The sequence below is a fragment of the Pleurodeles waltl genome, chromosome 1_1 (genome assembly GCF_031143425.1).
Source record: "Pleurodeles waltl isolate 20211129_DDA chromosome 1_1, aPleWal1.hap1.20221129, whole genome shotgun sequence".
NCBI classification, from domain to species: domain Eukaryota; kingdom Metazoa; phylum Chordata; class Amphibia; order Caudata; family Salamandridae; genus Pleurodeles; species Pleurodeles waltl.
The window spans coordinates 430,136,984-430,151,097 of NC_090436.1; the positions used below are offsets into that span (position 1 = coordinate 430,136,984).

Here is a 14,114-nt window from a genome sequence, read left to right on the forward strand (position 1 = left end):
AAATATTTTTGGTCCCAAAAAAAGCCACACACTGCCGCAGTAGTTCTTGGTGCTGAACAAAACTACCTTGTGTGCCAATATGCTCCTTTTGAAGGAGCAGATTGCTAAACACTAATGTAATGTATCATGGATTTGTAGAGCGCAGAACTTGTTACCCATAAGGGTACCCGAACACCGAGTAGGTTCTGCAAGCAGTATCAGTCACAGTGAAGCCAGCCGATAGATGGATACAGAGAAATAGAATTGTAATAAAACAAAAAGTCTTGGTTGACACCAAACCTAATTAGGGGGCCAATTCTTAAAGAAAGTCACAAAAGTGCACCATGCTATATGTCTTTGAATTAGTGGCTTTCATGAACTCACAAGAATTTACACAAGTATAACAGGAAATCGTTCTCCTAGGAAATATTTTTGAACTGCACTATAGCACAAGCAAATCTGCTGGTCGCTTCATATCTCAAGCTTCAGCTTAGATAAATATACCTCCACAACTATGTTTGATTGCTGTCACTCATTAACATACAAGGGTACCCGAGTTGTGCATTTACACATCAGACTTTTTGGACTAGTATTGGAAAGAGCTACATTATCTGACACTTTGCTGATGGCAGTAGGGCTGCACACAGAGAAGGCATTCAATAAAATATCATGGACCTTCCTGTATTCAGTGCTATACAAATATGGCCTAGAGAGGAGACTTCCAATGTATAGTCTCACTTAAATGCTCAACCACAGCCCAGATAAGGGTAACTGAAACTCCATCAATGGATTTTGCCTTAACTCATGACACCAGCCAAGGGTGTCCACTTTTCCCTCTTTCACTTCTACTGGCAACTGAACCTCTTGGTGACCTTACCCCCAGACTGAAATATCAAAGAATACCCTTTACTTCTGCTGTCCAGAAAGTCGCTGTCTATGCAGACGACACTCAGATGTTCACAGCAGCAGCAGCAGCAGTAGCAGTAGACAATCTTCAAATCTGTATCCAGTGTAACCTCATACAGCAATCTTGAATTACTCATTAAATAGTAAAAAATAAAACTGAAGTCTTCCCCTTAAACAAGTTAAGTAGACCATGGATACTGCACAGAGTTGGCTTGTTGAATCAAATACCCAGATACTTGATCTGTGTACTTTGTCATTTTAGACATTACCAGAATCTCATTTACGTAATGAAAAGACAACCTTGCTAAAATCAAAGACAAGTTGGAAATGTGGCCTCTTAAGTACATAACATGGTGGCGGAGGAGGGAGTACAATGTATTAGGATGAGGATTGCTTTTCAGGTAAATTATACCACCATTGTATTCCTGCACATTGTGTAGATCTTTTTCAAAACAAAAGACAAATAGATTTCAAATGTTAACTAGACGTTAAAATGACCCATAACATCCTTGGAAAAAAACTGAGTCTCATTAAGACTCTAAGAGGTATTAACCTCACTGGCTTGCACAAAGATCAAATAGCATTTCACACAAGACAATGTGCACAATGATTTCAAGAAGAAAACAGCACAGTGGCAGCATGGCTCCACGTAGAAAGGGAAAATAGTGTATACACTAACTTAGCTTTCTACTCTACACATGAAAACGTTGGCATCAAACACTCCCTAAACATCATTAGGACTACCACGGATGAGGAGTTAAAACTACTGGACAGGAAGCTAGATAACAAGCTCCACAAGTCTCTATAAGCTCTGCTTTTCTTTAACCCAGATAAATAGAAGGCAGGTTTAGGAAGGATAGGCAATCAAAGGTGTTGTGTATATCAATGCCTTATGCATCCTAAAACAAACCCAGTCCCTTTGTAAACAGGAATTTAAACTTGGACTTCTACAATCGCCTCAAGATGGCGATGAACAAACTAGGGAAATCAAACAGACTAACCTTACTCTCCCAAGTAAGAAGCTCATGACTCAAGGGGGCCAAATTGCAGCAAAAGCCCTAAAACTCATATCCACCAAAATCAGTAAACAAAAAACTAACAAACCTAGGCTTAGAAAAAAAAAATGAATGGCAGATTCCAATCTCAACAGAAACATTAGCCAAATGATGAAAATATCCTACATTTGCCAAGATCTCACCATTACTAGCCCAATAAACGGGCTAATTCAAAAATCCTACCAAACACTATCAAAAAAGAGCTTGGAAATTCAGATCTCTGCTGGAATCGTAAAACCCAAAGGGACATGAAACACTGGTCCTACATACGTATATATCTCAAACAAACTTTGGGATGAAAGTTGGACTCTATTAAACATCTACTCTCTGAACATCACATGAACTTAATCACTACATCACTTGGTGAATTGAGCTTATCCTCAGTATCCAGTATCAATCAACCTGACCACCTTCTGGCTCATCTATTCTTATTAAATAGCATTAAATCAATGCTCTCCAATTAATAAAGTATGACCAGGTGGGCATGGCTATGCTTCGCAAGAAGCATAGATAATATTATATAGCTAATGGTCAGAGTAAGCCCACCAAAACATACATGGTTCAAACTAAATGCCTATACACAGAAGAACAACCCTTCCCAACCACTTAACAAAACTACAGAAAAATTCCACTTGAGCACTCGTATAAATTACCAGCTCACATCAAACCACTATAAACAGAAAGAACCTTCCAGTCACTGATTAAATACACCATGCAGGCTATCAGGTGACACACTTAAAAAAAAAAGTAATCAATGGTAGACTAGCCCTGCAGGTTTTCATATGTGGCAGTTACTAGATCTTGATAATCAAGTAAGCTGGCACAGCTTTGAGAAGTTTTTTTTTTTTTTCCTACCCCCTCCGCCTGAATTAAAATTATAAAAAGAAGCTTGAACTGGGTTTGACCTCTAGTGATGCGTTAGCCAAAACGCAGATTCTGAGGTTCAGTTTTTCCTTACTAAAAAGTGAGGAATATTTCAAATTCTCTGCTAACATTGTGAGGGACACTCAGACTCGCCCAGAAAAACTTTCACTCAATCACTAAATCTGCTTCTAATTCCCAGCTTAAGTTAACCATTTTTAATGTAGAAAAGCAAATGCCACTAGCAAAATGTGAAAACTCTTCTTAGGGAAGAAGAGAGTGAAGAGTTTATCAGAAAATAAGAATTTATTTCCTAAGAAGAAGAAAAGAAAAAAAAAAAAAAAAAAAAACACACACACACATCTGTAACCAGGGATGTGGAATTACTATAGCCCAACGCCGAGGGCACATTGTCTGATGTCAAGAACAACAAGTTTTTTTGTTTATTTTGTCCTTGCCTCAAGTAGGCCCAACCCCCTGCAACACAAAACATTTGGCTACCAGTTTACATTATGGAGCAGGGAAGGGAATTGTCTGCAGTTGAGGTAATATTTGTGTCCAAATGTTAATGTTGTTCATACTTGTATTTATGGTTCATTAATGCAATGCTTTTACTATTAGTGTGAGTGCTGTAAATACATGTTGTAAGCTCGAATTGCACTACTGACAGTGGTTCCAGTAAAAAAAAAAAAAAAAAAAAAAAAAAATGAAGAAGGGTACAAGCATGTTTGAAAAGCTTATCAATCTGAGTGTATGTATAACGCTCCCAGAAGGCTTTCTGATTAAATGTAAATATTTGCAGAAGCTTGAAAACTAGATTGTGATCTTTTTATTTTGCAAGCAAATAATCCTCAAACAAATGTAACTAGAAAACAAATGTTTTGAAAAATGACTGTAAAATTTTAGGTACCATTTCATTGCAGCATCATTTAGTAAAATGTGTGGATGCATGGCAGTTATTTCAAAAAATATTCATAATGGAAACTCAGTGTAACCAGTTTCAGCAAGAGAATGGGAAACATGAAAATAAGCAAGAACTGGCAATCCCAATAGGTCCAACATTAGTGGTCAGTTTTATGGTCCGAGCCACTAGAATTATGCTTTTGTACGACTGTGGCGAATTTCACATAATTGTAGATTTGCCACCTTTGCCACGTAATCCATTACCTGCCGCTGTTCAAAAGTCACTAAAAATGTGAAGGCACTTGTTGACACTCAGTAGAAGGCCCTTTGAAAAGCTGGATTAGTCACTTCTCTATTGCGTATTGCTATACTTGGTCGTTAAACTGGTACTGAGGTGCAACAAATGCCCAGAGAGTGTTACCAAGTTTGAAAACTACGAAATAGTGAAGTAATACTTTTACAAAATGTGCTGTATTATGACGTATAATTTGCCTTTTCTTGCTGCATAATTTACTCAAAACAACAGAATAATTTGACTCTCTCCTGCTACATAATTCCACTAGCCCTGCTCATGGCTTTGTCAATGCAGGTCTTATTTTGACATGGCTTTTGCAAAACGTTATTGTTGTGGGAGCTGCCGGACCCTCACCATTGTAACAAACATTGGCACAGAGCAAAAGCACACATTGCCACAGTAGTTTCTGGCACTGAACAAAACGACTTTCGAGTGCCAATATGCTCCTTGTGAAACAGCAGGTTGCCGTCACTCACACAGAGAGAGAATGTTTTTTTTTTGTTTTGTTTTTTTTGTTTTTTTAAATTAAAAGGAAGGAGGAGGAGGGTCTTGGTTAATGCCAGAACTAGTTAGGGGCCCAATTATTAAAGAAAGTCACAAAAGTGCAGATTTCTGTATTTCATTCATAAGATTTTACAGAAGTAGACCAGGAAATCGTACTGCTAAAAAAACATTAGTGAACTGTATTTTAGCACGAGTACATATGCATGTGTGGATCTGCTCATGCGACAATCTTGTCAATGTTTACAAGTTCACTTTTTTCCAACCCTAAAAGAAGTTTTACTTCTACCCTTGTCAGGAATACATTTTCAACCTCTCACTATGGGAAAAGATTAGAGAAGAGCAAGTGAAAACCATTAGAACATGCAAGTTAGTAGGTTTGCACAAACTTAACAGGACATTCCAACTATGGCATTTTTGCTTACCGCTATCTCCAGCACCAGTATATATATGTGCAGAAAGGTGGCAAACTAAGGAAACTGCTATTATTCAAGTCCTGTTATAGGATTAGTCCTGGCATAATCAGAGAGGCTAATATCAGAGCTCTTATATGAGATTGCTGCTGTAATTTGTTGCCGCATTACATGCCACCAAAGGAACAAGTAGATTTTTTTCTTTTTTTTTTACAGGACAAGCAGATTTATGAAGCAGCCTGTCCTGTGGACAAGTAGATATTTTATTAAATTCCTCACCCCTGTATAGCACTGAAACTCTGGCAGATGCTAGGATATGCAGGGCCCTACCTCTCTAAAAAACTGAGTAAAACACAATATAACATTTGTTACTTGACTGCCTATACTTTAAAGATAATAATTATTTGCCCTATTTTTATGAGTTTTATCAATAACAGAGGCACTGAGCACTTTATTTAAAAGATTTTGACATTGTGGGTGCAAACTGTATTAATGCAATAGAGAAAAAACAGTTTCATAAGCAACTAATCCACTAAGGGTTTTGCTGCTGAACAGTGAAAGCTATCTATTATCGTTCTGTCTAGCAACAAAGCACTATGCGCTTTTGACAGTAATGATTTATCTTAACACAGTGATCAACACCATGAGATTTAATACTGTTATTATACTGGAAAAGCCTTTCCTTTATTTGGGAATAAGTCACTCCAGGCAGAGGTCAAATAATGAAAATAATTAATTTATCATCATCTTGATGACTTTAAACTGTATTTTATAATGGAAGTTTTATTTGTTTTTCGTGTTAAAATGCAATATTGAATATTTCTGTAAGATGATTTTGGGAAATAAAGGCATACCTACTGACACACCAATCAGTAAGGCTTAGTTATTTCACTACCGACTTTGGTTAACTATGTTCTTCTACGTACTTCTTGATTTTTCATCACATTACGTACTCTAATAGCATGCCTCTTTGTGTTCTTTCACTAAAGAAAAATCAATAGTTTAAAAAAAAATATCTATCGACATGTGACTGAGTAATAGCAGCTGCCCCTCAACTACAGATTTGTTCTGGTTTTTACTAGATCTTTATTTTGCAATAGAAATAATGGCTGTGAGCATGTTAGAAACAGACTATTGTAATGCTCAAAATAACAAAATAAAAATACTCTGGGGCGACTCTACAGCCATCTCAAGATTCAGAACAAGCTCACTTAGGGGTATAGGTAGATTTGTGTTGGAGTTCCAGAGAAAATGTGTTGCATTTTTTTGGAGTCATCACACAAACAGGTTAAAAGACAATCCATCTGTTACCAAAATAGTTTCAAACACTGTCCGTTTAGGAAGCATTATCTTCAGATCACAACCACATGCTAATGTTCCATTCTCAAGGCCACTAGAACCCAATTAACTAGGAACAACCTGATCCTATCCAAACAACACAGCAGCAAGTTAAGCAGCAGAGTCCTGAGACCAGGAAAGGCCATCACAAGTCCTTCCAAAAGATCTACGAGAGCAACCCCTGGGTAAACATGAAAAAAGCCTAACATTGACATGTCAGTGGCAAGCTTCTGCCATTCTACTAGCTAAAATGTCAACATTGTGAATTCACATACACAATTATTTGGCATAAAAAATTTAAAAAACGACAGATCTGCTCAATATCTCCTTGATTCCCAGGGCCAAAAGGTTTGAAGGGACACATGAATCACATCAAAATTAGACTTACCTTCAGATTTTAACTTTGTGAGCACAAATATCAGGTAATTATTGAAATCAGGATACTGATTGAGTTGTTCTAGTTTCTGGAAGAAAAGTGTGTTAAGGAAAGATTGCCATCAAATTATTGCTTGATTAGATAAATTAGGAATAAAACAAATGCTTTGGGTACTTCAAAATACACAACTATTTATTCTACTTGCTACATAAACATTTAGCTCTTACGAGGGGAAAGAGATATCATTTTGATACAATGTGGTGAACTGTACCAGATAATGTAACATAAAAACATTCATGGTAGGCTAATCAATAACAGAGAAGTATGAAAAACATGTTACATCAGAAAGGATTCCTAAAACCATATGACTAGTTGCACCCACCAACGACCCTTAAAACAAACCACGCAAGGCTAAGGTGTAATGGGCAAAATAGTCGAAATGAAGAATCCCTTAAGAAATGTGCTTTGGTGCCATTGTGTAGAAAGGGAAATAGTGCAACCACTAACTCTGCTATCTATGCATGAAAAAGTTAGCGTCAAACACTCACTAAACATCATTAAAAACACCAACGAGGAGCCAAAACTAATACACTAAACGCTAGATAACTAGGTCTGCAAGTCATTAGACGCTTTGCTTTAGTTTAACCCAGAAATCAAACTAGAAGGGACACTTCTGGGGAGAATGGGAAAAGGGTATTTTGTATATTAAAGACCTAAGAACCCTAAACAATCCCAGTCTCTATGAAGATAATTTAAATTCAACATAGACTTTTAAGGGCTCCTAAACCTCAAGATGGCTTTGAGCAAATTAACGAACTCAAACGCACCGACCTTCCTGGAAAATCATATCCACAAAAAAAAATATATATAATAATATATCGAATTTAAACCTAGGCTTAAATTTCAGTGTATGGAAATGAAAAACCTTTAATTACATCCTCCTCTTGTAGGTTTATCAATGATTATTTATTCCTTTTACATGTGTAACATCATGGATTTTCGTCAGACAAGCTACAACTTTACCGACTTCGCATAAGTTCATACCCTTTATGAAGGCATTTGTAATAGTTAAAAAGACATGTCGTATGTAACAGCAAGTCTTTCCCTATCCATTTTATATACAAACATAAGGCACATAACATCACACACATTCATATATTGGACTTGGAATACAAAATAACGAACAACTGGGTGGATGATATTAGTTAAATGTGATCTGATTCACCAGGTATAATCAGTTTCAGCGTCCAATTCTGATAGGTTTATATTTTCTTTAGTTGATATATGCTGCCGTTAAAAAAGCCTATTCTCTCACATTGTTTTTACATGAGCAAGGGGGGCAATGTCTACCAGACAAGGCACTTTTGCTCTTAGTGTTCAATGATTCTCAATTTATATGTGTATGCTTTACTCAGTTTTCTTTTTTGCATTAAAAGGCGCTTCAGAGATGTTGACTTGTTTCATCATAGTCCGAGGTCTTCACAGGCATTAATACTATGATACATGGTGTACAATGTGCTTTTAAACTTCCAGTTAAACATCTTATAGCTATCACAGCTTGCTCTTTCCACTGAATTAATGTTGGTGTCAGGTAATATCCTAGTCAGTTTCTGTAAATTAGTAGGAATCTTCTCTAATGCATCTCAACTTTGCTCCCTGCAGGAAGGTGTCCAAGTGCCGCAGCAGCCTTCCAATGCCTATGGGTTACAACTGAAAAAGGGCATTTTTAATCAAGATCAATATATAAAGAATTTAACGCACAATGAGTGTAAAGCGTTTTTATGCTACGCAAAAAGCAGTTAAACCAGATCAAATGCACTTTCTAATACATGTCAGGAAATATTGTATCTTCATAAATAATATAAACCTTCCTTTCCTGGTGAGAAGACTAAGAAATCACATGTCATGGACAGGTATTGCTGCAATTTATTCTGGTTTTACACATCTACAAGCATGAAATATTTATTTTAAATATATTTTTCGAAATTAAAAGAAAAATTCTAAAATGAAGGCAGGATTACAGATATTCTTTTCATCATCACACGTTGGTAAAGTAAATTCCTCGAGGAATTCATTTGTTTTGTATTTTGAAATAGCCAAACAGTTGGCACAGAATAAGGTTTATTTGTGGGATTTGCTTTCACCATTCAGGTGCATGGAATTCCTATAGCCCGAAGCCCAGAACATATTGTTTGGGGTCAAGGACAACAAGTTTTCTTGTTTATTTTGTCCTAGGGACAAGTAGGCCCAATCCTCTGCAGCACAAACCCTTTGGCTGCCAATTTACAGGGAAGGGAACTGTTTGCAGGTGACGTAATATTTGTGGCCATATGTTGATGCTGTTCATACTTGTATTTGCTTCATTAATGCAAAGCCTTTAATATTTGGGTGAGCGCTCTAAATAAACGTTATAAAGGTCATGCTGCACTACTGACAGGGGTTCCAATAAACAAGTGTACATAGGTTTGAAAGGTTTTACAATATGAGGCTATGTAGAATGCTCCCAGGATGCTCACTTACTAATTGCAAATATCTGCAGAAGCGTGTAAGCAAGATTGAAGATTCTTTGCTTTCAAAATAAAATGTTCAGAAAAACATACAAGTAGGAAAAAAACATTTTGCTAAATTACTGTGAAATTTTAAGCACCATTTCTTTGAAGCATCATTTAGTAAAATATGTTGATGCATACTAGTAGATCTAAAAATATCCATAATGGGAAACCAGTGTAACCATTTTCAACAAGAATATGGGCAGCATGAAAATAAACGAGCACCGGCAAAACCAACCCATCCGACACTCGTTGTCAGTCTTTAGTTCTGTAATTGTGTGTCTTGTTTTGACATGGCTTTTGTACTACTATTGTTGTGGGAGCTGCCAGGCCCTCACCATTCTAACACATTGGCACAAAGCAAAAAACATTCTTTGGTCTACTTTGTGTGGGAATATGCTCCTTGTGGAAAAGCAAAAGGCTCTCACACTCACAGTAAAACCACAGGATAGGTTGACAAAGAAATTGAATTTTAATAAAAGCAAAATGTCTTGGTTAACGCCAGACCTACTTAGGGGCCAATTCTTAAAGAAAGTCACAAAAGTGCACCTGTGGTATATGTCTTTGAATTAGTGGCTTTCATTAATTCACAAGAATTTACAGAAGTAGATCAGGAAATCAAACTCTTAGAACATATTTCTGAACTGTATTTCAGAACAAGCAAATATGCATGTGTAGATCTGCTCATGCGAAAATCTATTGAGCGTTTACAAGTCCACTTTACCCCCCCAACCCTTGAAGATTTTCTACTTCTGCCCTTGTGAGAAATAATTTTCCAATCTTTCTCAGTAAGGGAAAAGATTAGAAGAGAGCTAGTGAAAATCCTTAAAATGTGTTAGTAGGCTTGCACCGACTCAAAGGCATTCATTCCAGTCATGGAATTATTGCTGACTGCTTCCTCCAGCCCCAGTATCTAGATCTGAGGAAAGGTGGCAGGTGGCAAAATAAGGAAATTGCTGTTGTAGGGCATGAAATTGCTTTTTTTCACGCCCTACTATAGTAGTAGCCCTGGCATAAATCAGAGAGGCTATTATCAGAGCTCTTACATAATAATGAGATTGGTGCCATACTTTGTCACAGCACTAGATTTTTTTTTTTTTTTTTTTTTTAAACAGGACAAGTAGATTTAAGTAGCAACCTGCCTCATGAACAAGTAAATATTTTATTAAAATTCCACACCTCTGACCAATTTTTTTCTAACCAGGAATGCGAATAGAATTTAATTTTGGTAATAGATTTACATGGAATAGCACATTCGAGTGAACCATGCCGGGCACCAAGTGGGGTTCACCACAAATTTCTAAGCAAAAGTTAAATTTGGACATTCAAATTAAAGCATCAAATTAGATGCAGTCACATTCAGATTTTAAAAACAAACAGTACAGAAGTGCTTACTCCTTGTTCTGTACAGGCGAACGATAAGCAAGCCCAAATCTGCACCAGACCAACAAATGGGTCATACTTAAAGGACAGCAACTTACTGTCATCAAGATGAGCAGCGACAGCCAAAGATACAGGGGGGGGCGGGTCAGAGAACCATTTGGTCTGAGTTAAGAGTTCACAATCCAGGAACAAATTTGAAAAAGGAGGCAAACTACCTTGTGAACGTTTAGTACCACTAAACCAAAAGCTACCAGGTCTGTGCATGTACTACACGTCGAAAACAAACCAAACACTGCATTGCACCATCGAGTACCAATAAGTTGAATAACGAGCAACCACTATAGCGCCAAGAGACTATTTTCAGATCTATAAATACACGCTACGTTAGCATCAGCAAAGTAGACGTTCTAAGACTTCAGGTCGGATAGAATGTGGTCAGTAACACGTGCTTAGCTCTGAAAAAAAAACAAAAAAATGCACATTTGATTAGAACCCACCTTTCACAATCACCTTCAATAAACATTCTGACAGTGATATGGGCAATGTTTCTGTCGCTCCGCATCAGAACAATAGTTGTACAGCTTCAGGGAACCCTTCACATTCAGGGGGCAGCAAACAATACAGAAAGATACCTAACAAATTACAACCGTTCTGTGGAATCAAATCAAAGTTTGTTATATACTTAATAATGCAGACTAGTTTGAAGTGCAGCGTATTCACGGATCACACCATTTGTGGTAGGTCGGATAAAGTACACGCGATCCTTGTAAAAGCGATTGGAAGTCCTTTTTACAAAACGAACAATACATTAACAGCAGTTACATATCATCTATAAAAACCAGTAAAATACTACAAAGCTACAACAAGGGCAAAGGGGCTGGGCTACAGCGGTGCCCGCAGGGGCAACGAACTTGAGTCATAGAAGACGACTATATAACGGGATAAGCCTGCACTCGTATAACCTATGCTCCTGTGAGAAATAAATGACACCGACTTCACTGGAGTAATAAGTCGACTTCAATAAATAACCGCAACGGCTGCTGCCCACGTTGGTTATGACAACTTTAAACTAGGCAGAAACAAGATCCCTTAGCGTATGGGCGGAACATGGACTCGCAACGGATGAGGCTGCGTTGCTTGCACATATCTCCTCTTAAGCAATCTAGTTAACAGATGTTATCTGTAAGGGTCGGCCCACCCACTCCATTGACTCGTAAAGGGCTATACAGAGCTGGTCAGAATCTTTGATGAGACAATCATCAAAGAGAAGACAAGAAGAAAGACGTACTGATCATAGCCCATATAAACTGCACAGACCCTTCAGCCAAATCTCGGCGCTGTCACGGAACAGGGTTCAACAGAATAATGTGTTTGAAGCAATCAACATTAGTTTTCATGCGTTCGTGTGTCGGGGGATCTTAAGCAAACAAGTGGACAGGAACGGAGGATGAGGGGACAACTGTATAAGGAAGGTAGAAGATAGTCAGTGGTTTCACGGTTCTAGGCTGCATTAAAATACCAGTCGAGAGGACGGTGCGTCCAATCCCTGTCATAGCCAAGAAGTTCCTGACATACAGAGCGCCTCAGATTCGTATGGGCATCACTTGTCTATGTTATGCACCCTACAAAAGCAAAATGCATCAACATACTGTCATTAGGTCACTCTCTGCAAACTAGCCTCACCCTCCAAAAATATTCGTTCAGTCAGTTTAATGAGATCGCACAAACGCCTGGCCTAACTTTGTCATTGGCAAACCACTAGTTGATAATTGAAACTAACTGTCGCGTAACGGCTGGAGTCGGGGAGAACGCAGCCCTGCGCTCTCACCTTTAACAAGGTGTCTCGTCTAGTCAAGAGGAGCTAAACAATGAACCAAGGGGGGTTAGAGAGCGTCACCCATCAATCCCGCCCCTCCGGAGCGGTGGGCAGTAGCAGGTAGCTACTGTTCAGGTGCTGACCCTGGTCCCCGCTACGAGGGCGGGGCAGTGCCTGGCAGGGACCCTGCGACACATGTCCTGCCATCCGGAGGGCAATACAGTACCAGACGACTCAGGGCCTGCACTCACAGAAACTCAGACCCGCCCCTAGTAAGAGAGGATACTTGTTGCACAGTCCTCTGCGTGGACGTGTCTGGGGACTGCGACTCCTTGAGCAGCTGCAGGATTTGCTGCAGGCCTTGCTCGTCCGGCTTCCACTCGTACTCCATCTTGGCTGGTTTTCTTCAGGACTGCGAAGAGCTCAGGGGCTGATAATACCCGGCGGGGCGCCTTATCCTCCTTTGGGGATGGGACTGTCTCAGGCCCAACGTTGCTCTGAAATCACACGCGGTTCCACTCGGATTAGAACGCAGTTGGCGCCCGAGTCTAATGTAATTTGGTCCTCGCCGGCTCCGGTAGCTCGGGTCCGCTCCAGAAACTGGGGGTCTTTCAGCGACGCGGGATCCGCGACTGACTCACTCGTCTGATGTGAGCGTCCGAGATCGTAGTCCGCCCACTCAAAAGGGTCCTGACGCCCGTCCGCTGCAGGGAACGCTTTCCTTTTCTCTTGTTGTTGAAATGGAAGAAAGAGCTTGAAGTTCAGTATTCTTAGTACGTAACTGTAACGGCCATGTTGGACTAATAAAAGGACGCCAGAAACCATACTCCTAGAAAACAATTTCAGTTTAATACTTTACGTGCAATTCGAATAGCATTTGCTTTCTGAGCAAATATGCTGGCAAAGCACATTCTCAAAATACATTTGAAAAACGGAATTGGTATTGCGCATTTTATTAATGTTGTATAAGATACTCTATACGTTGCAACTTACATACATAAACAGCTCTATCTGTGTTTTCCCTTACCCGACCTACCCTGCGGTCGTGTAGCGATGTTGTAAGGGAAGGGGCACTCCAATTTGTATATTAAGCATGTGGCTTTATTGTATAAGGTTAACCATGTCAAAATAGAGCGCCCACGTCCAGCTTGTCTGCTGCCTCAGCCGTCAAGGTAGATAGTGCCTCTCGATCATGGAACTTAGGTTTAAACAGGTAGCATCAGTGCTTGAAATGGAAACATAGAAGTGCAGGTACCCTCAACCAGAGTACCTGCTTGTTTATGAGAAGTGCCGGTACTCCCCTTCTCAAAATAAAAAAGTGCCGATACTCAGTACCGGCCCATTTGAAGCACTGGGTAGCATGAACATCGCAAAAGAATGCACGAGTGTTCCAAACACTGAAAAATAATCAAGCAAACAAAGGTGCAATACCTTACCCTTTCTGGGAAAAAAGTTACACAAATTGTAAAGTGAAAAAATAAAAACACATTTCAAACCAACGAATTCAACTTATAACACTAACACTGTCTCAACTCGTAATAATCCTTACATTTTGAAGGCATTCCACATTTCTTGAGCTTTTACATGAGGAGCCAGGAATACTTACAGATGTATCAGTATTTAACATTTCATCATGTACCATATTATTATCATCATTATGTAGGACACTGTCAGAATTGCAGGAATTGTTGTTTAAAGTTATTGTTTCAGGAACATCCCACCAAAGACTGGAAATGTAA

At 38.9% G+C, this 14,114-nt stretch overlaps 1 protein-coding gene across 3 annotated transcripts in view; it reads right to left on the reverse strand.

The window, feature by feature from the left end:
• TNPO1 (transportin 1) overlaps window positions 1–13,102 on the reverse strand; it is a 1,170,250-nt gene extending 1,157,148 nt beyond the window's left edge. For 2 of the 3 annotated variants that reach the window (XM_069224095.1, XM_069224102.1), the window contains exons 1-2: window positions 12,662–13,102; window positions 6,640–6,715 (exon numbers count right to left, since the gene is read on the reverse strand). In XM_069224095.1, the coding sequence (XP_069080196.1) occupies window positions 6,640–6,715; window positions 12,662–12,766 (181 nt within the window). In that variant the 5' untranslated portion in view covers window positions 12,767–13,102. The remainder of the gene's footprint in view (window positions 1–6,639; window positions 6,716–12,661) is intronic. The other variant, XM_069224110.1, reaches the window with a different exon arrangement.
• Window positions 13,103–14,114: the final 1,012 nt, after the last annotated feature.